Source organism: Eubalaena glacialis, chromosome 1 (assembly GCF_028564815.1).
Source record: "Eubalaena glacialis isolate mEubGla1 chromosome 1, mEubGla1.1.hap2.+ XY, whole genome shotgun sequence".
Lineage (NCBI taxonomy): Eukaryota > Metazoa > Chordata > Mammalia > Artiodactyla > Balaenidae > Eubalaena > Eubalaena glacialis.
This window is the reverse complement of record NC_083716.1, coordinates 197,454,099-197,480,951: the sequence shown is the minus strand read 5'-3', so window position 1 is coordinate 197,480,951 and position 26,853 is coordinate 197,454,099. Positions and strand designations below refer to the sequence as shown.

Here is a 26,853-nt window from a genome sequence, read left to right as displayed (position 1 = left end):
GGGCCCAGTTGCTCCGCGGCATGTGGGATCTTCCCAGATCAGGGCTCGAACCCGTGTCCCCTGCATTGGCAGGCAGATTCTCAACCACTGTGCCACCAGGGAAGCCACAGAAGTAAATTTTAAAATGGCAGCAATGACCCACAAGAGAACTCTTAGCCACATACAGACAAAAGCAAGGACAGTTTAATCCAGAGGCTCCCAAACATTCTCCATTCACGTCTTGATGTCTCAGTAGTATTTTCTTGGTAGCCCTAGATTAAAAAAAAAAAAGTTTAAAAATTCAATAGTTTCATTTATTAAGTAGTTAGGTCCAAAGAATTTAAGTATTTCTTTCCTAACAACTTAGTAGTCATCTGAAAAAAAGTAATACACATAAATTGAAAAAAGAATTTATCTCATTCTTTAACAGGGACAATTACTAATAGGATAAATGCACCTGTTGGGGTCTGCACAGCCTCTCAAACCTTGGAATCAGATTAGACACACCACTCTCTTTTCCTGTTGCACACTGATTTTCAGAGGCACTGCTTTTTATTCCAGCAACCACCAAAAACCTAGGACTGCAAATATATGCCATCACTGAAAATATTATAGCATTACATAATGTTGAAAATGGAATCTACCTTGTGCTGGTAGTTCACATCCTATCCAACAGATGTTGATTTTTGCTGTGTTTCACTCAAAAGTTTAAAATATCTTACTGCATCTCTGTGTAAGACCCTTGGAAAAAATGCCTGAGTCCAAGACTGGGGCAGAAGATCCACAGGATAAATCTAGAATATTTTCTCATATTCATAGGGGGAAGGAAAAAAACTCTTAAAAACTACTAGAGTTATATCAGAAGGATTCTGGAGCCAACTTAAAGAGGTTCTCATTGGCCAGAGATGGGATAATTTAAGCATGTTAAGAATAATATCTTTAATAGATTGAAACGTTATCAGTTTGTTTAAATCCTTGTCTTAATAATAATGATTTAAAAATCCAGTTGGTCATCTTGTAGATATATATCAAGTCATTATTTTGAAAGCTGGTAAATAAATAGAAATAATCTAGCATTTCTCCTCCCTCTCTTCTTTTTTTTTTTTTTTTTTTGCTTTATCTATTACAATATTTTTAGTCTACTTTTTATTGTAGTTTACATACAATATTATATTAGTTTCAGTTGTACAACATCGTGATTCAACGTTTATATACATTACTAATTGATCACCATGATAAGTCTAGTAACAATCTGTCTCCACACAAAGTTATTACAATATTATTGACAATATTCCTTATGCTGTACATTATATCTTTTCAACATTTATTTTATAACTGGAGCTATATATTTTGTAGCTTTCAGTCTTCACCTTTTTCACCCAACCCCCCCACCTCCCTTTCTTCTGGCAACCACCAGTTTGTTCTCTGTATCTATGGGTCTGTTTCTGTTTTATTTGGTTAGTTGGTTGTTTTTTAGATTCCACATATAAGTGAAATCATACTGTATTTGTCTTCTTCTGTCTGACTTATTTCACTTTGCATAATACCCCCTAGGTCCATCCATTTTGTCGCAAATGGCAAGATTTCATAATTTTTATGGCTGAATAATATTCCATTGTGTAAATAAAATATACCACATCTTCTGTATTCATTCATCTATCAGTGGACACTAAGGTTGCTTCTATATCTTGACTATTGTGAATAATGCTGCCATGAACATTGGGGTACATATATCTTTTTGAATTATTGTTTTTTTTCCAGAAGTGGAATTGCTGGATCATATGGTAGTTCTATTTTCAATTTTTTGAGGAATCTTCATACTTTTTTCATAGCGGCTGTACCAATTTACATTCCTACCAACCAATAGGAGGGCTTCCTTTTCTCCACATCTTCACCAACAGTTGTTATTTGTTGTCTTTTTGATAACAGCCATTCTGATAGGTCCAAAGTGATATCTAATTGTGGTTTTGATTTGCATTTCCCTGTTGATTAGTGATTTGAGCAATTTTTCATGTGTCTTTTTTCCATCTGTATGTCTTCCTTGGAAAAAGTTTATTCAGGTTTTCTGCTTATTTTTTAATCAAATTGTTTGTTTTTTTGATATTGATTTGTGAGAGATCTTTATATATTTTGGATATTGACCCTTTATCAGACATACAATCTGCAAATATCGTCTCCCATTCAGTAGGTTGCCGTTTTGTTGTATTGATGATTTCCTTCACTGTGTAAAAGCTTTTTAGTTTGGTGGGGTTTTTTTTTCTTTTTTGCATTTGTTTACTATTGCTTTTGTTGCCCTTACCTTATAGATTGAAAAAAAATATTGCTGCAGCGTCAAAGAGTGTACTGCATGCTTTTGTCTAGTAATTTTATGGTTTCAAGTTTTGTATTTAAGTCCTTATTTTGACTTTATTTTTGTATATAGTGTGAGAAAGGGGTCCAGTTTCATTCTTTTGCATGTAGCTACCCAGTTTTCCCAACACCATTTATAGAAGAGACTGTCTTTTCCCCCACTGTATATTCTTGCCTCCTTTGATTAATTGACCAGTTAAGCATGGGTTAATTTCTGGGCTCTCCATTCTGTTCCATTGATCTATGTGTCTGTTTCTGTGTCAGTGCCATACTTTTTGATTACTATAGCTTTGTAATATAACTTAAAATCAGGGAGTGTGATATCTCCAACTTTGTTTCTCTTTCTCAAGATTGTTCTGGCTACTTGGGGTCTTTTTGGGTTCCACACAAACTTTAGGATTATTTGTTCTAGTTCTGTGAAAAATGCCATTGGTATTTTGTTAGATTCCACTGAATCTGTAGATTGCTTTGGATAATACATTTTAACAATATTAATTTCCAACCTATGAGCACAGTATATCTTTCCATTTGTTTGTGTCATCTTCAATTTCTTTCATCAATGCCTTATAGATTTAGAGTACAGGCCTTTTACTTCCTTGGTTAAATTTATTCCTAGGTGTTCTATTCTTTTTGATACAATTGTAAATGGTATTGTTTTCTTAATTTCACTCTCTGATTGCTTTTTTTTTTTTCATTTCTGATTTTATTTACTTGAGCCCTCTTTTTTCTCCATGAGTCTGGCTAAAGGCTTACCAATTCTGTTTATCTTTTTAAAGAACCACCTGTTAGTTTCAGCTGTTGATCTTTTCTTTTTTTTCTTTTCTTTTTTTTTTTCTTTCTTTTTTTTTTTTTTGTCTCTATATCATTTATTTCCACTCTGATCTTTATTATTTCCTTCTAGTAACTTGGGCTTTTTTTATTCTTCTTTTTCTAGTTCCTTTAGGTGTAAGGTTAGATTGTTTGAGATTTTTCTTATTTTCTCTCTTTCTTATATAAACTGAATCATTGGGTAACCAAATAGTAGATGAAGGGTGTTTCTCTTTATACAAGCATTGCAGCTAGCTAGTAAATAAAGAAGAGATGAAATAATTATAGAATATTACCATTTTGCAACATCTAGTAAGTTATAAAATCTTGAAATCAATTATAAATGGTTGGGACCATCACAGGAGAGAGAGAGAGAGAGAGAGAGAGAGCGAGTGAGAGAGAGAGAGAGACATCCAGACACTTGATAAATTTGACAACACACAAATTTTAAACTTTAAAACACCATAAAAGATGTCAAAATACAAACAAGCTGGAAAAAAAATATAATATATATATTAGAAAATAAGTTAATTTCTTTAACATTTAGAGAACTCTTAAAAATCAGTTTGAAAAAATTAAATATGCCAATAAAAATAGATGAAAACATGAAACATCAGTTCCCAGAAAAATAAATACAAGGACATTTATTTCAGCTTTGTTTATAATAGTCAAGTCTTGGAAATACATGTTCATCAGTGATAAAAAGATGGAGAGGAATATATAAATAAAAATAAAATTAAAAGACATGTCAACCAATCACTATGTGTGGACATTATTCAAATGATGACTCAAATGAAAATATTTTTTAAAAAGGAATGACATTGGGGCTTCCCTGGTGGCGCAGTGGTTGAGAGTCTGCCTGCCAATGCAGGGAACACGGGTTCGAGCCCTGGTCTGGGAAGATCCCACATGCCGTGGAGCGGCTGGGCCTGTGGGCCACAATTGCTGAGCCTGCATGTCTGGAGCCTGTGCTCCGCAACGGGAGAGGCTGCGATAGTGGGAGGCCCGTGCACCGCAATGAAGAGTGGCCCCTGCATGCCATGGCTGGAGAGGGCCCTCGCACAGAAATGAGGACCCAACTCAGCCATAAATAAATAAATAAAAAAAAAAAAAAAAAAAAAACTCAATTGGCAAAATTTGTATGGGCCCTCTAAATACGTTGGCCAAAAGCACTGCCATTGATCCTTCTAAATCTTATAAAAAAAAAAAAAAAAAAATAAGGAATGACATTTATGAAACAATTGGAAATTTGAACATTGACTGAATATTTGATAATAAGGAATTAGTGTTACTTTTTTTCATCTGATAATGTTTATGTTTTAAAAAGCCCTTTTCTTTTAGAGAGTCATACTGAAATATTTATGGATGAAATGACATGATATCTGAAATTTCCTTCAAAATAAATAAGGGAGAGAGATGTGTAGATGAGCCATGAATGGCTATAAGTTGATAGTCAGTGGAGTTGGGTACTGAGTACATGTATGTTCAGGAAATATTTTGTCTACTTTATTGTATATTCAAATTCTCATAATAAAATTAAGTTTTAATTTTTTAAGAAGAAAAAAAAAAATGAGCCAAAGAGGAGACAGTATAGCTTGATTTTTAGGAGCACAGGTTTCAGAGTCCAATGCCTAAATTGAAATTTTAGCTCCATGGGGCAATTATCTGAGCAGTTGCTTTCTCAGTTTTCTGATCTGTAAATTTGAAGTGATAATAATACCCACCTCACTGGATTGTCCTGAAAATGACCTTGACATAACACCCTAAATTTGGAAGACAGAATGCCATTGACTTTGAGTTCAGAAAATCATGACATGGATGTAATTCTTTCTATTATGTACACTATTAGTTCTAAATTGTTCCCACACCATCCTTATCAGTGTAAATAATCAGAATCCCAGAATAAGAGTGATATTTTGAAAATTCTACACAGAGACTCTAGTATGCTTGACACAGGGGTCATGATTCTGCAGACCATTACTCAGGCAGTTTCTTGGGGATGCTCACATGGCAAGAAGCCAACAGCCAGCACCAACTTGCCAATCATGTGAGTGAGCCACCTTGGAAGTGCATCTTCCAGCCCCAGTTAGGGCTTCACATGGCTGCTGCCCCAGTTAACAACTGACTCAACCTCATTAGAAACCCTGAGCCAGAACCACCGAGCCTAGACACTCATGAATTCCTGACTGGCAAAAACAATAAATACTATGAGTGATAATAAAATAAATTATTGGCCATTTAAAGCCACTAATGTTTGGAGTAATTTGTTACACAGTAATGGATAACTAATAGACATATAAAGATATGTGAACATTAAGATTCACTGGTAAATATAAATTCAGCTGTAAAATGCTACTCCAGTTTGCATAATTCTCAGAAAAAAAAATGTTCTGGAGTGCACTACAGAGAAGTTCCTTTACAAGATCAGCAGTGGTCATGATTAATATATGGACCAATTAACACAGCAGATTAAGTGTTGGCTCAAAAAAAAAAAATGAATTTGCCTTCTTGGGCTATATCATCCACTTGTTTGAAAACAAAGTGTGTTTTTAAAAAATAAACATTTGATTAAAAACTATCTAATGTAAAGCATAAGAGGTAATATGGATTGTCAGCAACAAACTGCTCCTGATGGCATGTGTAATTTGGGTTTGTGGTCAATTTATTTTTTTCCTCAATTGATCTTAGTATTCTTGTTGGAACCAGCTGGCAATACTATTTCCAAATATGCATTGGAAGTTCCAGTATGGAACTTTGCATGGAGCTATGCAAATAAGGTCAGGGATAGTTAGAGCTATAAACTATAATTGACAAAGACTTCGGTTGAACAGAAGGTCTTCTATTTGTCAAGTGCTGTGCTAGATGCCTGAAACAGAAAACTCAGTCAAGTGTGAATTTTTAAAAACTCAGAGACTGAAAACTCTTTTAAGTAATAAAGGCATTGATACAAGGGATTAATCAATTCAAAAGGGATGGGAGGGGAACCAAAATGAAAATCAGGGGCCACAAAGAACTAAGATGACTGAAGAAGACAAGGGGCCAGCCAAGAGTTATATGACTTCCCTGCTGAAGAGAGATTGGAAGTTCAGTTAACACCATCACGATGCCTGTTAGTTTTAGGTTTTTCTCTAATATAATTATGATATTAAATTTTTTTTTTTTTTTTTTTTTGGCTGTGTTGGGTCTTCGTTGCTGCACGCAGGCTTTCTCTAGTTGCAGTGAGCAGGGGCTACTCTTCATTGCGGTGCATGGACTTCTCATTGCAGTGGCTTCTCTTGCTGCAGAGCACAGGCTCTAGGTGCGTAGGCTTCAGTAGTTGTGGTGCACGGGCTTAGTTGCTCCGCGGCATGTGGGATCTTCCTGGACCAGGGCTCGAACCCATGTCCCCTGCATTGGCAGGCAGATTCTTATCCACTGCACCACCAGGGAAGCCCGATACTAATTATTGAGTAAACTCAACTCTCAATTAACTCTCATTCCATGGGGTGGGTCCTATTAGTCTCGGTATTTCCAATAATGATATAAATTATAATTGTAAAACATTTATACAGAAATATGTATGTCACACTACAGTTAATCTTTTAAAACTTAAAAAAAATTTTTTTTTTAATTAATTAATTTATCTTTGGCTGCGTTGGGTCTTCGTTGCTGTGCGTGGGCTTTCTCTAGTTGCAGCGAGGGGGGGGCTACTCTTTGTTGAGGTGCACGGGCTTCTTGTTGTGGTGGCTTCTCTAGTTGTGGAGCACAGGCTCTAGGCGCGCAGGCTTCAGTAGTTGTGGCACGTGGGCATCAGTAGCTGTGGCTTGTGGGCTCTAGAGCGCAGGCTCAGTAGTTGTGGCTCACAGGCTTAGTTGCTCCACGGCATGTGGGATCTTCCCGGACCAGGGCTCGAACCCGTGTCCCTTGCATTGGCAGGCGGATTCTTAACCACTGCGCCACCAGGGAAGTCCCTAAACCTTTTGAACTAAAAAAAAAAATTTTTAAAGAACTAATTTGGTAAATGTACATACCCTAAACCTACTAATTTCCCTTCTAAGGAGCTACCTTAAAGAAAAATCTTGCACATTTGCACAAGAAAACGTGTAGAAAATATACTTTCCTGTATTGTTTATAATAGGCAATATTGAAAAGTTTAATGGGGTATTAAAATATAATTTCTTTCATTGCTTTTCATTTTAGGGTTTGCCTAGTTGTTCTTGCTTGTTTATTTTTCAAATTATCTTTAGATTCAATTTGTCTAGCTCTAGGGGAAAAGTTCAGTGGTATTTTTATTGGTTTTGCCTTAAACTTATATACTAACTTGAGAGAGTTGACATTTCTATGAGGTTAAGCCATTCCATCCAAGAGCAAAGAATATCTTTCCATTTGTTTAAGTTATCTGGGGTTTTTTTCTTTCATACAGTTTGCAGAGCCATCCCTCTCTTACTCTTTGATCATTGGTGTGGGTGGCGTTGAGCCTAATCTGACTGAGGGGAAAGAGTGGGCACACGGCCCAGGTTCTATCCATCAGAGTGAATGTTGGGTTCAGGAATGGATATATGACCTGACCTGGACCGATGAGCATCAGCTGGAGAACTGTTTCTGCCTCTATAAGGAAAGAGAGACAGTCTTTTGGGGTTGCTGAGGTGATAGAACGTAAAGCTTCAGTTGTTTGGAAAGAGTCTAAGAACAAAGCCAACACCAAGAAAAAGACAAGTCAAGGGATGGAATGAGTCAGGCTCCTGAGAACAATCCTTGTACACCAGGATCCAGCCTTGCCTGATCGTGTACCTTGGAGTCAATACATTTAGTTTTTTTAAGACAGTTCAAGTTTAATTTTTATTCCATGCAAGTGAAAGAGACAACATGACTAATATAATACTTTAAAAAATTATTTTGTTAATCCATGTAGCGCATGATTCCATTGTTATCAGATCATTTCTGTCTTCTACCTTGGTCACCCTCATCTAACTTTATCTGGATCAAGGTCTTGAGGCAGAGGAAGGACATAGTGAGAGCAGTCCACACACATCATTTTCTCTGCAAACTTTTTTGTCTCTATAGCTGGACAAGAAGGTCTTTGCTTAGAGACATGCAGTTAAACTTATATTAAAGATTTCAGCTCCGGAAGAAACGGCCTGGCCCTCTGCAGCCACGGGACACTGTATCACACGTATAAGACTCCTGATAACAATGAGTCTGACACATCCCTTTTTTCTGAACGTAAAAATCAGCCCTCCGGCTCTCATTTTACAAAGCGAAGACATGCTTTGTAACTGACTAAACACATAAAGGACAGAAGGTATGAACCTGGAGCTACTGTTTCTAAGTAGTTGAAATACATGCAACCAAAAGCTACAGGAGATCTTTAATATACCTGTCCCCGGTTCACATATTCCGCTGCTTCTGACTTGCACCACAAAACACAAAGAGCCCAGCAACACAAGAAACCCAGCAAATGTGCAGACGGCATGTCCCAGCAGGGGCCTCAGCCTCTCACAGCATGGGGCTCTGCCTCTCAGCGATGTGAAAAGCCCATCACAGAAACGAGGTTTCCAACTGATGCTGCAGCCTTCTTACATTGCGGATAAGCAACTTCTCTACCGCTACTTTTCTCCCACGAATTTCACAGATGGTTCCCGTGAATTTGGCACAACCTCGTCACCTGAAATTTCCTAAGAAATGACATCTCTACCCCTGGAGAGATGAAGTAAATGTGTAAATGTATTTGAGGATTTTGCCTTAAATATCATGCTACATATTCTAGTTACATTGTATCTTGGCCATCGTAATGTGTTTCTTTTTATACATTCTAGATTATATAACATACACTCTCTAAAAAATGTATCAGAATCTATAAAACTGTTACTTACTTCCATCCATTCCTCTTCTCTTAAATTGTTAAGGATTTATTATGTACTCAATTTCTTGAATTCTGCACCAGAACTAATTATTTATTCCATTCCTCCTCTTTTGTTTTCCTCCCCTTTCATTTCCCTCCCCTTTTTATTCCCTTGTCCAGTCCTTCCTTCTTACTGTGCAAGTTCCTTCACTAGGCCCTGGATTACTGTTCTGTGTGTGTGTGTGTGTGTGTGTGTGTGTGTGTATGATAGAGTTTAATGAATCTATTATAGGTACATAATCTGTTAGAAGTATATCAATTTACCCTAAGGTTTGCTTACTGGGGGATTTAGGAATGGTGAAGCAGGCAAATCAAGAGTCTATCTGCAGGACTTCCCTGGTGGCGCAGTGGTTGGGAATCCGCCTGCCAATGCAGGGGACACAGGTTTGAGCCCTGGTCCGGGAAGATCCCACATGCTGCAGAGCAGCTAAGCCCGTGCGCCACAACTACTGAGCCTGTGCTCTAGAGCCCGCGAGCCACAACTACTGAGCCCACGTGCCACAACTACTGAAGCCCACGTGCCTAGAGCCCGTGCTCCGCAACAAGAGAAGCCACCGCAATGAGAAGCTCGTGCACTGCAATGGAGAGTAGCCCCTGCTCACCTCAACTAGAGAAAGCCCACGCGCATCAACGAAGACCCGATACAGCCAAAAATAAATAAATAAATAAAATTTAAATAAATAAGTGAATAACAAATCTTTAAAAAAAAAAAAAAAGAGTCTATCTGCAGCAGGAAAAAAAAAAAAGGAATTTCCTCAGAAAAACTCATTCTAAGGGGAGAGTCAAGATGCACAATTTAGTGGTAGGAGTGAGGGTGGTGAGTGCCAGAAAAAAGGGCTACAATAAAAGAGTGAGAAAGCAGGTGATGTCACCATCACAGTTGAGTAGGAGACCCCAGCTTCCACCCGCAACAAAAATCAACAATTAGACAGCTATCCACGAACAAAATTAGCTCTGGGAGAGCTTGGAAGTCCACTTAAGAAACTTCAGCAACACAGTGGAACAAAATTCCTTCTGAGAATAACCACACACACACAAAAGGAAGAAAAAATAGCTTCATTTTCCCTACATCATCGTATCCTCCAGATTGACATTGCACAGTACCAAGAGGGAACTCTCTGGCTCAAAAGAGTGCCCCTCACCAGGAAAGCGGGAACAAGGTAAGTGACCAACTTCCCCAGACTTTCAGGATGCTTCATGAAAGACCCTCTTCAGTCTCGCCCTATCTAGAGACTAACAAAGCTGAGACATCTAGAGATGGCTAGAAACAAGGAAGAAGAGCAGAGGCTAACAGGATCAGACATGCAGTGGGAACCATGAAGCAGGGGAACCATGAAGTGGGGGGAGCCATGCAGAGCAGATTCCTAGTGACTGGTTCTGCAGAGGACCCCAGCAGCTTTCACTGCTGAAGAAACCAAGGCAACACAGCTGCCTCAGGCCCCCTACAGATCTCACCACTGAGGTTTCCCCCCGAAGATTTTTCCATTTGCAGACACCAGTTCTCTCCTTGCTTTCTCTCCAACCCTTCCCTCCCCTTTCCCCAACAAAGCTGGGATCCATACTGGTAGCCAGCGCTGGCCTCTGCTACTGTGTGAGTGTGAGATACCAGCCTAGATGCCAGCAGCTGGCCCCCAGAACTATATGTGCTTTGAGGACTACCCCCTCCAGCTGTGCACCTGCAAGACCCTGGCCCAATTCCTGTCACCAGTCTCCAGTGCCATGCACATGCCCATAGGGAGACCCTGAAGCCACAGGAGTACACACAGACAGCCAGGATTCCCAAAGCTGATTGTGGGCCCAGACCTGACACAGTCTCCTGTCACTGGCCTGTGCTGCTGGCTCACCTGTAGCTAACCCCTCTGGCTGTACACCTGTTTGCCCCTGGCCCAACTCCCATCACTGGCCTTCACTACCGTATGCATACCTGTGGGGATACCTACAGCCATACGAGTGCAACGAGGCAGCCAGGGCCTCCACAGCTACTAGCATGCCCACAGTTGGCCCCAGCACTTACTGCTGGCCCTGGCCACAACCACTATGTATATGTCTGCATCCAGCCCCTGCCACTATACAGGCACCTGAAGTCAGCCTCCATGGTCAAGTGTATGCACACCACCAGTGCCAACCACCACTGATGCCCTGTTCTGGTAACTGGAGGCCCTGCTAAAGACCCCAACAGGCCTTACAGCCACTGCAGAACTCCTTCAGTGCTTGCCAAGGACCACACAGTTGTCAATGCCATGGACCTCAGCAGCCTAAGCCAACAAGACATTATACCTCCCCCAGAACCAGAATCACCACAAGCCCCCACATTTGGTGACTTATATCACTAGACCCCAGTTTGCAGCATGCTACAACATGCACCCACCCTGAGGTGAAGTACTTTCCATACCAAAGTTAGTCTATAACATCTGAAAGAGGTGACTGCTTCTTCAAATGTGCAGATACCTATGCAAGCCTACAGGGATCATGACGAATTAGGGAAACATGACACCACCACAGGAACACAGTTAACTTACAGTAACTGACCCCCCAGAAATGTAGATATATTAATTTCCTGATAAAAGATTCAAAATAATTGCTGTAAAGGTGTTCAGAGAGCTATAAATGAACAGAGATAAACAATTTAACAATTATCCATTTGAAATTATCCAGTCAGAGGAGGAAAGAGGAAAAAGAATGAAAAGGAACGAAGAGAGTCTATGGGATCTATGGAACACATAAAGAGAAACAATCTGTGCATTACTGGCATGCCAGTGGGAGAAGAGAGAGAGAAAGGGACAGAAAGATACTTAAAGAAATAATGGCTGAGAACTTTGCAAAACTGGGGAGAGATTTGGACATACAAGTTCATGAAGCTCATAAATTTAAACCCAAAATGATTTCCTCCAAGAAACATTATAATAAAACTGTCTAAAATAAAACACAGGCAACTTTCCAGAACGCTCGGTGGAAAGGCTGAGGAGCGGCGGCTGCCCGAGCTGCGCACGGCAACGCGCTCCTTCCCGCTCCCCCACACCGGCATCGGCCCCCTCACCGGCTGTAGGAAATGGTGAAAGAAACCACTTATTATGATGTTTTGGGGGTCAAACCCAATGCCACCCAAGAAGAATTGAAAAAGGCTTACAGGAAACTGGCCTTGAAGTACCACCCTGATAAGAATCCAAATGAAGGAGAGAAGTTTAAACAGATTTCTCAAGCTTACGAAGTGCTCTCTGATGCAAAGAAAAGGGAATTATATGACAAAGGAGGAGAGCAGGCAATTAAAGAAGGTGGAGCAGGTGGCGGTTTTGGCTCCCCCATGGACATCTTTGATATGTTTTTTGGAGGAGGAGGCAGGATGCAGAGAGAAAGGAGAGGTAAAAATGTTGTGCATCAACTCACAGTAACCTTAGAAGATTTATATAATGGTGCAACAAGAAAACTAGCTCTGCAAAAGAATGTGATTTGTGACAAATGTGAAGGCCGAGGTGGTAAGAAAGGAGCAGTAGAGTGCTGTCCCAATTGCCGAGGTACTGGAATGCAAATAAGAATTCATCAGATAGGACCTGGAATGGTTCAGCAAATTCAGTCTGTCTGCATGGAGTGCCAGGGCCATGGGGAGCGGATCAGTCCTAAAGATAGATGTAAAAGCTGCAATGGAAGGAAGATAGTTCTAGAGAAGAAAATTCTAGAAGTTCATATTGACAAAGGCATGAAAGGTGGCCAGAAGATAACATTCCATGGTGAAGGAGACCAAGAACCAGGACTGGAGCCAGGAGATATTATCATCGTTTTAGATCAGAAGGACCATGCTGTTTTTACTCGACGAGGAGAAGACCTTTTCATGTGTATGGACATACAGCTGGTTGAGGCATTGTGTGGCTTCCAAAAGCCAATATCTACTCTTGACAACCGAACCATAGTCATCACTTCTCATCCAGGTCAGATTGTCAAGCATGGAGATATCAAGTGTGTGCTAAATGAAGGCATGCCAATTTATCGTAGACCATATGAAAAGGGTCGCCTAATAATTGAATTTAAGGTAAACTTTCCTGAGAATGGCTTTCTCTCCCCGGATAAACTCTCTTTGCTGGAAAAACTCCTACCTGAGAGGAAGGAAGTAGAAGAGACTGATGAAATGGACCAGGTAGAACTAGTGGACTTTGATCCAAATCAGGAAAGACGGCGCCATTACAATGGAGAAGCATATGAGGATGATGAACATCATCCTCGGGGTGGTGTTCAGTGTCAGACCTCCTAATGGGGCCAGTGAATAACACTCACTGCTGGCATTTTATTTGCAGTAGTGATTGAGTGAAGGACTATAATCATAATATGCTCACTACTTGCTATTGTTTGTTTTAATATTCAACTATAGTAGTGTTTTAAAAGTTAAATGAAGAATAAACTCAAATATAAAAGCTCTGACTTTGCCCTGTATGTATGATGACTTCAGTGTGCAAGATAAGTTTAATAGTTGTAAAAACGACTTTAAAAAATTTCCCCTAGCATTTGTTAGGCCATACTTTGTGATTGATTTCAGCTATGTACATGGAATAGCTTAGACTGAAATGCCAGGTATATGTATTGGCTTCAGTGTATGACCCTTAATTGTTAAGCTATGAGTTAAAACTGTATTTAACTGGCAGTCAGACAAAGAATTTGTAGAGAAGTGTTGGTCTGTATAGTGGTATTAAGTGGGATTCATTGTGATGCCTCTGCATTTACTCTATTGCCTCAACTGTTACTTGAAGATGGCATGCTATATAATTTAATTTAGCCTGTGGTATCAGTGATAGAAATGATACCTTTCTAAAGAAGGGGTTTATTATATAACATGCTGCTTCTTGAGGGCTTGCACTTGTAGAATTGCATTCCCTTCTGCTGTGCCATCTTTTTTTAATATATCTAGCTATTGGTCCTGGTTACTTGTTTTTTTTTTCTTCCTTCTCTTTGGACCACAGTAAGCCTTAGAGTAGTCACTTCTGGAGCAAGGTAACTTAGAGGTTAGAGTGATGAGACCTTTACATGGAGAAGTAATTTGCATGTATGAGTTAGGAAGGTGTTTTGCAGGTATGTTACAGGCTTACTTTAAACCATTTAACTTATGCTCCAAAGTAACTGTAATTTAATGTTGGTAGAATAGCAAATTATGAATAGCTTTAATTGTATGTTTAAAGTCATATGTTCATAAGCTTAAATCTGGATATCAGAATTTAAGCAATTCTTGAAATGTATGAATGTCTCCTTAATATACTGATTCAAAGCATGAAAAAAAATAAATAAATAAAACACAAAGAGAGAACCTTGAAAGCAGCAAGAGAAAAGAAGCTTGTTACTTACCAGAGAACCCCTATAAGTTTATGAGCAAATTTCTCAGCAGAAACCTTACAGGTCAGAAGAGAGTGAAATGATATATTCAAAGTGCTAAAAGAAAAAAAAATTCCAACCAAAAACACTTTTCCCAGCAAACATTGTCCTTCAGAATGAGAGATAAAGACTCCCAAACAAAAGCTGAGGGAGTTCATCACACTAGACCTACCTTAAAAGAAATGTTGAAAGGAGTTCTGTAAGTTGTAATGAAAGGATGCTAATTAGTAACATGAAAACATATGAACATATAAAACACACTGGTAATGGTAAGTACATAGCAAATTCAGAATACTTCAATACTGTAATATGGTGGTATGTTAATCACTTAACTCTAGTATGAAGGTAAAAGGACAGAAATATTAAAAATAGCTTTAGCTACAATAATTTCTCAATGGGTACACAATAGAAGAACATGTAAATTGTGACATCAAAAACATAAAAGATGAGGAGGGAGTAAAAGGGTAGAATTTTTTAATACAATTGAAGTTGCAATCAGCTTTAAGTAGATTGTTATACCTGTAAGATGTTTCATGTAAACCTCAGGGTAACTGCAAAACAAAAACCTATAGTCGATATGAACAAGATAAAGAAAAGGGAATCAAAGTATACCACTATGGAAAATTATCAATTCACATTGGAAGACAGCAGGAGAGGAAGAAAGGAACAAAATAATTAAAAACCAGTCAGAAAAAAATTAACAAGGTGTCATTAGCAAGTCCTTACCTATCAATAATTACTTTAAATGTAAACTAAATTAAATTCTTTAATCAGAAGGCGTAGAGTGGCTGAATGGATTAAAAAACAAACAAAACAAACAAACAAACAAAAAAACACCAAACTATCTGCTGCCCACAAGAGACTCATTTCAGCACTTCAGCTTTGAGGACACACATAGGCTCAAAGTGAAGGGATGGAAAAAGATTTTCCATGCAAATAGAAAGCAAAAGAGAGCAAGTATAGCAAAAGCTATACTCATATCAGATAAAATAGACTTTAAGTCAAAAACTGTAACAACAGAAAAGGTCATTATATAATGATAAATGGGTTAATTTACCAAAAATTTATAATAATAAATTATATAAATATATGCAACCAATATCAGATTACCTAAATATATTAAGCAAATATGTAAAATATCTGAAGGGAACAATGGAAAACAATACAATGAGAGTAGTGGACTCCAATACCTCACTTTCAACAATGGATACATCATCCAGACAGAAAATCAATAAGAAACATTGGACTTGAACTATACTTTAAACCAAATGAACCTAACAGACATATACAGAACATTCCATCCAACAGCAGCAGAATACACATTCTTCTCAAGCACACACTGAACATTCTCCAGGACAGATCACAAAACAAACCTTAGCAAACTTAAAAAGATTAACATCATATGAATACATTTTCTGACCACAATGGTATGAAAGTAAAAATCAATAATAAAAGAAACACTGAAAAATTTCACAAATATGTGGAAATTAAACAACACACTCTTAAACAATGAATGGGTCAAAGAAGAAATCAAAGGGGAAATGAAAAATATCTTGAAACAAATGAAAATGGAAACATAATATATCAAAACTTATAGGACACAGCAAAAGCAGGTTTAGGTAGGAAGATTATAGCAATAAATGCCTACGTTAAAAAAAAAAAAGAAAGATCTCAAATAAACAACCTAACTTTACACCTTAAGGAACTAGAAAAAGAAGAACAAAGTAAGTGCAAAATTAGTAAAAGAAAGGAGATAACAAATATCAGAGCAGAAATAAATGAAATAGAAAATAGAAAACAAATAGAAAAGATCAACAAAACTAAAAGTTGATTTTTTGAAAAGATAAACAAAATTAACAAAACTTTAGCTAGAGTAACCAAGAAAAAAAGGAGACTCAAAAAAATAATATTATAAATGAAAGAGGAGACCTTAAAACTGATAGCACAGAAATACAAAGTATTGTGAGACTACTATGAATAAGTTAAGTAAACACCAAAAAATTGGACAAGCTAGAAGAAATGGATCAATTCCTAGAAATATCCAACCTACCAAGACTGAATCATGAAGAAACAGGAACTCTGAGCAGACCAATAATGAGCAAGGAGATTGAATCAGTAATCAAAAACCTCCCAAGAAAGGAAAGCCCAGGACCAAATGGCTTTATGAATGAATTCTACCAAACATTTAAAGAAGAATTAATACCAATCTTTATCAAACTCTTCCCAAAAAATGAAGAGGAGGGAATGCTTGCAAACTCATTTTATAGGCCAGCATTACCCTAATACTAAAGCCAGATAAGAAAATGAAAGGAAAAGAAAAGTACAGGCCAATATCCCTGATAAATATAGAAGCCAAAATTATCAACAAAATATTAGCAAACCTAATTCAATAACCCATTAAAATTATCATACACCAGGTCAAGTGGGATTCATTCCTGGGATGTAAGAATGGTTCAACATATGTAAACCAATAAATGTGGTATATCACATTTATAAAATGAAAGATAAAAATCATGATCATTTCAATAGATACAAAAAAAGTATTCAACAAAATTCAATACCCTTTCCTAATAAAAAAAACTCAACAAAGTATGTATAAAAGTAACATACCTCAACATAATAGAGGCCACATATGACAAGCACAACTAACATCATACTCAATGGTGAATGGTTGAAAGCTTCCCTTCTAAGATCAGGAACATGACAAGAGTGTACACTACCACCACTCCTATTCAACACAGTACTGGAAGTCCTAGCCAGAGCAATTAAGCAAGAAAAAGAAATAAAAGGCATCCAAATCAGAAAGGAAAAAAGTAAAATTGTGTGCTTGCTGATGACATAATACTGTATATAGAAAATACTAAAGATACCACCAAAAAGCTGTTAGAACTAATAAATGAATTCAGTAAAGTTTCAAGATACAAAATCAACATACAACAATCAGTTTTATTTTTATACACTAACAATAAACTACCTGAAAAATAAATAAATAAATCAATTTCATTCACAACAGCATCAAAAACAATAAAATACTTAGGAATAAATTTAACTAAGGAAGTAAAAGATCTACACACCAAAAACTATAAGAAAGAAATTGAAGAAGACACAAATAAATGGAAAGATATCCATGTCCATGGATTAGAAGAGTTAGCATTGTTAAAATGTCCATACTACCCAAAGAAATCTACAGATTCACTGCAATCCTATCAGAATTTCAAAGGCATTTTTTACAGAAATAGAAAAAAAATCCTAAAATTTGTATGATATCACAAAAGACCCTGAATAGTCAAAGCAATATTGAGAAAGAAGAACAAACTTAGAGGCACTACATTTCCTGATTTCAAACTATATTACAAAGCTATAGTAATCAAAACCATATGGTACTGGCATAAAAACAGATACATCAACCAATCTAACAGAATTGAGAGCCTGGAGATAAACTCATGTACATACAGTCAACTAATATTTGAAAAGGTAGTCACGAATACTCATTAGGGAAAGGACAGTGTCTTCAACAAATGGTATTGGGAAAACTAGATATTCACATTCAAAAGAATGAAGTTGGACCCCTACCTTACTCCTTTCACAAAACTTAACTTCAAATAGATTAAGGACTTAAGCACAAGACCTGAAACCTGAAACAGAAAACCCTTAGAAGAAAATAGAGGGAAAAAACTCCTTGACATTAGTCTTGACAAGTATTTTTTGGATATGACACCAAAAGCACAAACAACAAAAGCAAATATCAACAAGTGGGACTACATCATACTAGAAAGCTTCTGCACAGCAAAAGAAACAGTCGACAAAATGAAAAGGCAACCTATGGAATGGGAGAAAATATTTACAAACTGTATATATGATAAGGGGTTAATATCCAAAATATCTATAGAATGCATATAACTCAAAAGCAAAATAATAATAATAATAATAATCCAATTAAAAATGGGCAAAGGACCTGAGTAGATATTTTTCCAAAGAAAACTTCCAATTGGCCAACAGGTACATGAAAAGATGTTCAATACCACTAATCAACAGGGGAATGCAAATGAAATCCAGAATGAGATATCACTTCATATGTGTTAGAAAGACTATTATCAAAAAGACAAGATACAAGGGTTGGTGAGGACTCAGAGAAAAGAAAACACTTGTGCACTGTTGGTGGCAATGTAAATTTGTATAGGCACCATGGAAAACAGTATGGCAGTTCCTAAAAAAATTAAAAATAGAACTACCATATGATCCACCAGTCCTACGTTTGGTTACATAGCCAAAGAAAATGAAATCACTATCTCAGAGAGCTATCTGCACTCCCATGATTATTGCAGCATTATTCACAATAGCCAAGACATGGAAATATTATTCAGCTGTAAAAAAGACGGAAATCCTGCCATTTGCAACAACATGGATGGACCTTGAGGGCATTATGCTAAGTGAAATAAGTCGACAGAGAAAGAAAAATACTGCATGATCTCACTTATGTGTGGAATCTTATAAAGCCAAATTCACAGAAGTAGAGAGTAGAACTGTGGTTCTCAGGGGCTGGGGGGTGAGGGAAATGAGGAGATATTGGTCAAAGGATACAAACCTCCAGTTATAAGAGGAATAATGCATAGCATGGTAACCACAGTTAACAATACCGTATTTTGTAGTTGAGAGTTTTTATGCGAGTAGATTTTAAATGTTCTCACAACAACAACAACAAAATGGTAATTATATGAGGTGAAAGATGTGTTGACAAACCTTATATATCTCCACAATATATACATCTATCAAATCATCACAGTATACACCTTAAACTCACACAATGTGTCAATTATATCTCAATAAAACTGGGGTGGGGGGAGAATGGAAAAAGTGAGAAATGCTAAAACAGACAGAAGTTCAAGACAGCAGAGTGATTAGCATTGAATCCATCAGCCTCTGCAGCATCAGAACATGGCACCCTCAATGTATATTACGCATGCTCTCACAGTCCTGGCTGCCTTGAGCCCAGACTTAGGGACAGACCCAGAGGCCTCACTACCACCTCTGGCAGTGTCCAATACTAGGTACTAAGGCAGTGGAGCCATCAACAAGGAAAACTGACCATCACTGATGGACATCAGTGGACACTCCCATAGGCATTGATGTTTGGGCTCCCATAGCAGCAGGAACTATCACCATCCCCAGGGCCTAGAGTGAACTCTTTCCCAGTACTCATCGTCAGAAGCTGAGAAGGGCCAGACTGTGACTCTATTACAAGTTGTTATTATCCCAGCATCTACCACAATACCTGACACAGAGTGGGCATACGCTGAATATTTATGGAATGAATGCGTGAATAAATGGATGAGCAATGAATGAATGAACAAACTAGAAAATACTGAAGTCACTGGATACACATTTTCAACTATGGGAATAAGCTTCAAAGGCTGTCTTTAAAAATGTATGAAGGGAATGTTTGTGAACAGTTAAAACTCCAATCAAGGTGGCGGAGAGCAGTCTCAAGGAGGCAGAACTGTATTTGGTTGTAAGTAGAACCCTAATCAAGTATATCAGACTCATGTTTGAAAGAAAAACCACACGAATAGAAGATGATCAGCCACATGAGCAGAGGAAAAAAACAGGATCCCAAAGGAAGAAAATGTTTACAGATAACTATGCAAGTGTTACCTAGAGGAAAAGGAATTCTGACTGAACACTAACATTTTGAACTTCTTGGTAACAGTACCCCAATCTGTTCCAGCTGGGGGATACTTCTTGAATCGAATCACTCCTAATATTTAGATTCCTTGCTCACCAATCTTCTGCCAATCCAGGCATTTTCATTTCTTGACAGTTATAATGCTTCCTAAAATTTGACAAATTCGTGCATAGGAGACAAGCCTCTGAGAGCCGGGTTAATGGCACTCTCTTGGGGTGCTGGAAAAATGAGATTTCTGAGCCCCAGGGCTGAGGACTAGCTATGCCCTGATGGTAGTGAAACTCCCAGAGTGAAGGCCACAAGCTGTGGAAAGTGGTTGGTGGCTGGCTGGTCTTCTAGAAGTCACTTCTCTTCTTTGCCCAGTGCCCTTGCCAATATCACCTCTCCCCCAAGAGAGTCAGAGGAGGACAGTAGGAAAATGGTGAACGCCACTTAGCAACCAGTGGTTTGTAATAAACATAAAAAAACACCCTGGAGTTCCCCAAAAAGGTATAAATAATTTTTAAATCTCTGGATTTTTCTACAAAGAAAATAGAAGCAGAACCAAAGAAAATCCGTTTTGTGTCTGTCACTATGACGCTATACTTTGTTGGGCCAGTGTCTCTGGGAAACTTTGTTTACACCATATTTATCCCAAATCTAATAAAATTCAAAGTCACTTAGTATTTGCTTCTGTGCATCTCACCAAGTCGCCAATTACTTCCAAATTACCAAGTTCATCTTGTTCATTGATTATCTTGGTACCTCTGAAACATTTGACATTGTAGATCACCAGCTCTTAATGGAAACTTTTTCTATTAGGCACAATGATGGGGCAACATGTTGCCTCTCACCCTATCTCTTCAGTGGCTTCTTCACTAATTCCAATTTTTCCTCCTTATGCCTACTGGAGTTTGAGTCTTCAGACCTCTACTCTCTATCTTTACTCCCAGCGAGTCCTGACCCGTTCTGACTACTCCAACCATTTTCAACCAATATTTATTTATTGAGCAGCTCCTGTGTGGTATGCTATCTTCTTCATAATTGTGACTCAAGCCCAGCCCTGACTGGTGTCTGGAGCATTAGATGCCTGTCTTTAACAGAACTTCCGGACATTTATGTGTTGATGGCCTACCTTCACCTCCAACAAAGCACAGTATTGGATATGCAAATCAAAATAGCTTAAATATAAATGAAAATCATTTGCTCAAGCCCAGGTTTAGAGTGAATTTCAGGATTCTGGCTTCTTTTTTCTGTCTCAGTTCTGCCCTCTTCCATGGGTTGAATTAATGCTCAGGCAGGCTACTGGCCCTAGCACCATCTTCTTAGAAACCTCCACACCATGAGAGCCAAGTGGAGGAAGAAGCAGATGTGCAGGCTGAAGCCCAAAAGAAAAAAGAAAGATGAGTTAGAGATCCAAGCAAACCACTACCTTGAACACTCATAGAGGCCACAAGAGCAGAAATATGGAAGGCAGGTGGCCAGGCACAATGGTACAAGTTGTTAGATTGCATGCTACTGCCTGGAACTTGTTTCAATGGATCTAGAACTTCCATAGCCATCTTGTTGCCACAGCCCCCGCTGAGAGGCCCACTTTGCACACACCAAAACAGGCTCTCTTGGTTCTGTGACATTCTGGACTAGTTGTATTCTCAGGTGTGGCTGAGTGTAACACATGTACAATAGATCATCTCTTCTGCTGCCTTAAAAAATATCCTCAGGTGGACTTTCTCATTGTAATGAGTGGTTGCCGCAGTTCCAGGACTCAAATGTACATCTCAGATTACAGGAGAAGAGAGCCTCTCTTCCACAGCCGCTGAACAGAAGCTAATGGCTTTATCCTGACTGATGAATTGGGGTCAGCATCTACCTCTGAATGGTCACTGTGGCCAGAGAAATGCTTTGAGCTGTTGGTTTAGGTCACAGCTCCAGGCTCTTTCCTGAATCAGTTACTGGGGCAAGGGGATGTGATTATCATGACTAGCTTAAGTCAAGCAGAGCCTTTCTCTGTAGCTAGAATTGTGTCAGCCCCACCAAAAGTATGGCTGCCAACTAATGGGAGGAGGGTGGAATGGATGCCAGAGAGGCAACCAATAGTTTTAGCTACATCTTGTCTATTTGGAACCCATAGAAAAAGAGGAATTCTGTATAATCAAGTTTCCATACAGCTAAGGGTTTACTTCATTCCTTATGCATATTAACCAGCTTGAAGGACATACTTCAGAAGTGTATTCTTTATATCTTCTACTATTAACAGAAGTATACCGAATATAAATTAACAATTTAATGATGATTTGAGGTCATCATGCTGAAAATTTATTATTGTACCAATTACAGTACAGGGACTGACCCCAGGAATTACTGAGCTGTGCATGGCTATGGCCCATGAAATGATCCAGAACACTATGAGCTTTAACAAATTGTATCTACTTTTTATGACTTTTCTTTCTCTTCCCTTTCTTTAGATTGCTACTTCTAATCTACAGTGGAATAATGAAGGTTTTTAAATTGCGTATAAATTAAAAGTAAAAAGAAATTGCCTAGGTGGAAATATGCCAGAATGCAAACCATGGTTGCCTCTGGGAAGGGGTGTTAACTTGTTTTTATTCATCTTTGTTTCCTCATTATTGTTGTCTATAATGATTAAGAGTAACTTTTATGATCTCTCTCTCTCACACACACACACACACACACACACACACACCACACACCCCATACACACACACATGCAAAACTAAACAAAGTAAATAGGATTTGGGTGGTGCCTTAAAATTCCCCAAGTGGAAAAATGTCCCAGGTATTAATTCTTCCAGCCTGTGACAGATTTTCTAGCAGATTTAAGGCCTTGTTGTTGATTCTCTGTTGCCTGGTGTTTTCTGGGTCAGGGAGTATATATGCTTGAAGCGAAGAGATCATAGAAATGTCAAAACATACCAGGGGGAAGGTCAGCTACCTACCTACCGTGAGGCTTTGACCTGGTAGCTCTCCACCAGGCAGAGACTGGCCCTCAGCCTTACAGATGGGGAAACCCAGTTTTGCTTGTGCCTCAGGGTTGCACAATTCATGAGGATGATGACTCAACACTGTGGAAACTCATGATTGACATGTGTGTTTCTTACCCAGAATATCAATTTAATGACAGACAATGAAAAAGGACCTGCTACTCAAAAGGAATTTCTCTCCCGGCATAGAAACCATATGGGGAGCCAAATTATATTTAGAAGGTTGATTTGGTGAGCATAAAATTAGAACAAATTATGAAGTGTCATAAGGTTAAAATAGCCTGGTACATCCATCCATCAACAGGCTGGGTCATATCTGCCAATCATACCAGACTGCCTAAGGCCTCAGACCATTCCAAACAATGCTTTTTGGACACTGCCAAACTTTATCTTCATGGCTCACCATTTTATTTATTTCATTACCAAATAACCCCCTTTCTAATGAGCAATTCTTTCTTTGGATGAGTTAATACAGTCACAGGCTTTGGATAAAGATTATTGCTCTTAAAGTTACTTTTCATACTTCTCTTTACATATAGCTCCGGGAGAGCAGTTTTCAACTGCCAGGGCCACCTCGTGGTTACCTCCCACTCTACATACTGTGTTCAACTTCTAAGAGAACCGAAATCCAAATCAAAAAGAGTACAAATAAATATAAAACCAAACTAATTACCTTACCCACAGCTCCTCCACCAAACCAAATCAGTTCCCCAAACTACCTTATCTTTTTAAAAAATTAATGATAAAGCTCATCTTCGACTCTTCTCTCTCTGTTGTCCCTTATTCTTGAGGTGGCCAAGTCTTATTTTCTCCTCCTTCTCAATGTCTCCCCCATCCATTGTTTGCTTTCCATTCCCACTGCCCCACTTTTTAAAAAAAATCTCAACCTGAATTACTGCGAGTCCAGTAATTCCTTTCCTTGCCTCCTGTTTCCTCTCTTCTCCTCTCATCTGCATATCATTGCCCTATTAATCTTCTAGAAACTTTCTCAAAATATTTAAGGACCCCTCATGACACAAAGAATGAAGTGCGAATGCTCTGGACCAGTGCTCAAAGTTCTCCCAAGTTCGGTCTTTATGTTTTGTTTGGCTTTGCTTTCTGTGACCCCTCAACAGGACCCTGCATTTCAGCTTTGTATATTCACTATGGACAAATGAAAAAGTTAAATACAGACAATACTTATGTTTTGTAATGCAAACCTACTGGGAAGAAGTCTTAGAAATCAACACCAATAGATGCCGTTTGCAGATTTTCATATTAACAACTCATTCAACTTTTTAAAAAAAATTCCCTGTATTTACCTTCACAGACACATACATACTTTCATAGAACCATGGCTAGTTACCAGGTAATCAATGAGTATCCATAGCTGCAGTCATGCTTTTGAAGGAAACCTAAACCTGTCCAATATAGGTCTTAATCCAATGACAACTTCAGACAAGCATCACATAACTCATATTGACTTGTGACCTACAATCATTCAGGAATATCTTGGGACATAAATGTCTCTGACATTTAATGTGATAGAAACTCTGCTTATTTCTTACGCAGGCAGGATGTGACCTTGAGGGACATAATATGATCTGTTGGGTTTAGTCACCTTTCAGTAAGAACCCAACACAAAGTGATTTGAGCAATAAAGGGAATATTTTGACTCATGTAATTCAAAACGTGACATAGCTATACCCAAGTATTCAAACATGAACATATCTCAGCTCTGCATTTCCTCATGCTTTATCTCCAGTAGATTCTTTCCAGATAGAAGGAACGACCAGCAGCTCAGTCTTAGCAACCAGAGCAAAAAGATGGTGTCACTTTCCCAATACTATCAATAAATATGCTACGGTAGATTCTTATTGGGCCAGCTCAAGTCATATGCCCATTACTGAACCAATCATTGTGGCAGGGGGGTACATTGTCTTGATTACCCAGGATTGTCTCATATACTCCTGCTCCCTGCTGAAGCCACAGGATGGGGTCAGCCCCACTGCACTACATGGATTGAGAATGGAGGAAATGTAGTTCTCCAAAGGAAAATCAAATGCTGTTATCAGAAGAAGCGAGAACAGATACAAAACAAACAGGTGAATACTAGGGGCAGATTCTTACATTAATGGGCATCCCTATTATCTCTTACTATCATATATTCATTCATGAGTCCCACAACTTTATAATCAAATTTTAAGATTAACTTTAGCAATTTGTATCAATATTTTTAAAATACATACCCTTAACCCAGCAATTCCGTTTCTAGGAATGATAGTTCTGCTATTAAGTGTTTTCCTACGTGCCCAGCACTGGCCTGTGTACATTGTAGACATTATTTCATTTAATACAGAACTCTAGGATGGAGTGGTATTATCTCTATCTTTGAGCTGAAGAAATTGGGCTGTTAAGGGACTTAAACAAGGTTGCCCAGCTAATAAGAGGTAAAGCCAGAAGTCAGCCTTCAAAGTCTTCACTACTATTAGTTACTTCCCTCAGCAGTCTCTGTGGCATATAGTCTCATGAATTTACTCTAAGCAAAACTATGACAGGTGAGAAAAGATGTACATCCCAGGAGGTTATTTATAAATATTTGTCCACAGAACTCAAGTATGAAATAAAGTTTCAATAAATTATGTCAACCTACATATTCCTCTCATTATCAGTAAATATATACTAAGTTCTTACTTTATAAAATGATAAAAGATTAATGACTTTTTTGGTAAGGCTGTGAAATTACAATTTTGTTCAAACCAGCTATCTAAGCTACGGAAGCATCCACAGTTAATCAAACACAATAAGGCCTTGTGCATTGTTTCGTATCTCTCACCATGTCAGTTTACCATTTAGGAAAAAGTTGGATACTTAATCTGTACAACAACTCAAAATATATCTTTATACATTGCAGCTGTCTATTATCAGGCCAAAGAGAGCTTTAGGCTAAATTATTTAACCTTGATGACACTCAACAGTGGAACATTCCATCAAATTGGAAAGTGAGTGGCCTAGGAGCCCACAGACCTGCTGGTTTTAACCATTTCACCCAAGAGTGAGAAGCTTCTGTTAGCAGTCAGAAACCTTTGCTCTGCCCTAGTCCCCAAATCAGGGCAAAAGAGGGGGCAGGACAGCAATGGCCCTGAAGCCAATGAAGAGCTTAGACCACTCTAAGGACAGCTGGAAAGGTAGCCATACCGGTCTAGGTTTCTGACAGCTGCCTGGACTAGGTGGGAGGAGGGGGAAAACTCAATACATAGAACTCTGTAACACATAGAAAGATCAGTTAATTTATAATCAGTCTCTTTTTTACCATGCCTCTATTTCTCATTATCCTCAGGAATGTATCCTCAGCAAATATAGCCTTAAAACACTACTGAAAAGCACATGAAGGAGAAGCTCATTTGCACAAGAGTAATGATTTAGTCTTGTGAACTTTTAATTTGCATAATCCCCTTTCCTTTCCCCCTTTTGTAAAGGTCTTTGATATTTTTTTCTCCAAATGACGTGGGTTGGGGAAAAGAATTAAGCATGCATCAAAGTTCTCCCTCCTGTGTTCTCAGCTATTACATTAATCTTTAAGATTTTTCTCTCCCATTTATTAAAAATCAGTGACTCATCCAACTTTACACATAAATCCACATTAAAGTTAATTAGAATCTTGGTAGGCTAATGTTTGTCTCTTCCCTTATTAATTCCTAGAAGCTTGAAGCAAGGCTCTGTGTGTGATTGTGGAAGAAAGGAAAAGAGAAGCCAGTGGACTGACCTGCTAGGGTTTCACGGGCTGGATTGTGTTTGCATGGCTGGATTCAGAGTTGGGCCCAAGCCCACTTGCTGTGAAG

General features: G+C 38.3%; 1 protein-coding gene and 1 long non-coding RNA gene across 2 annotated transcripts; one reads left to right on the top strand and one right to left on the bottom strand.

The window, feature by feature from the left end:
- LOC133099683 (uncharacterized) lies at positions 1–26,853 on the bottom strand. The gene is made up of 3 exons (XR_009702361.1): positions 26,778–26,853; positions 165–251; positions 1–60 (listed from the first exon to the last, which is right to left on the bottom strand). It is a non-coding gene; the product is annotated as an uncharacterized LOC133099683 (long non-coding RNA).
- Positions 11,955–13,423, top strand: LOC133099679 (dnaJ homolog subfamily A member 1-like). The gene has a single exon (XM_061203465.1). The coding sequence runs from the start codon at positions 12,066–12,068 to the stop codon at positions 13,257–13,259; it is 1,194 nt and encodes a 397-aa protein (XP_061059448.1). The 5' UTR covers positions 11,955–12,065; the 3' UTR covers positions 13,260–13,423.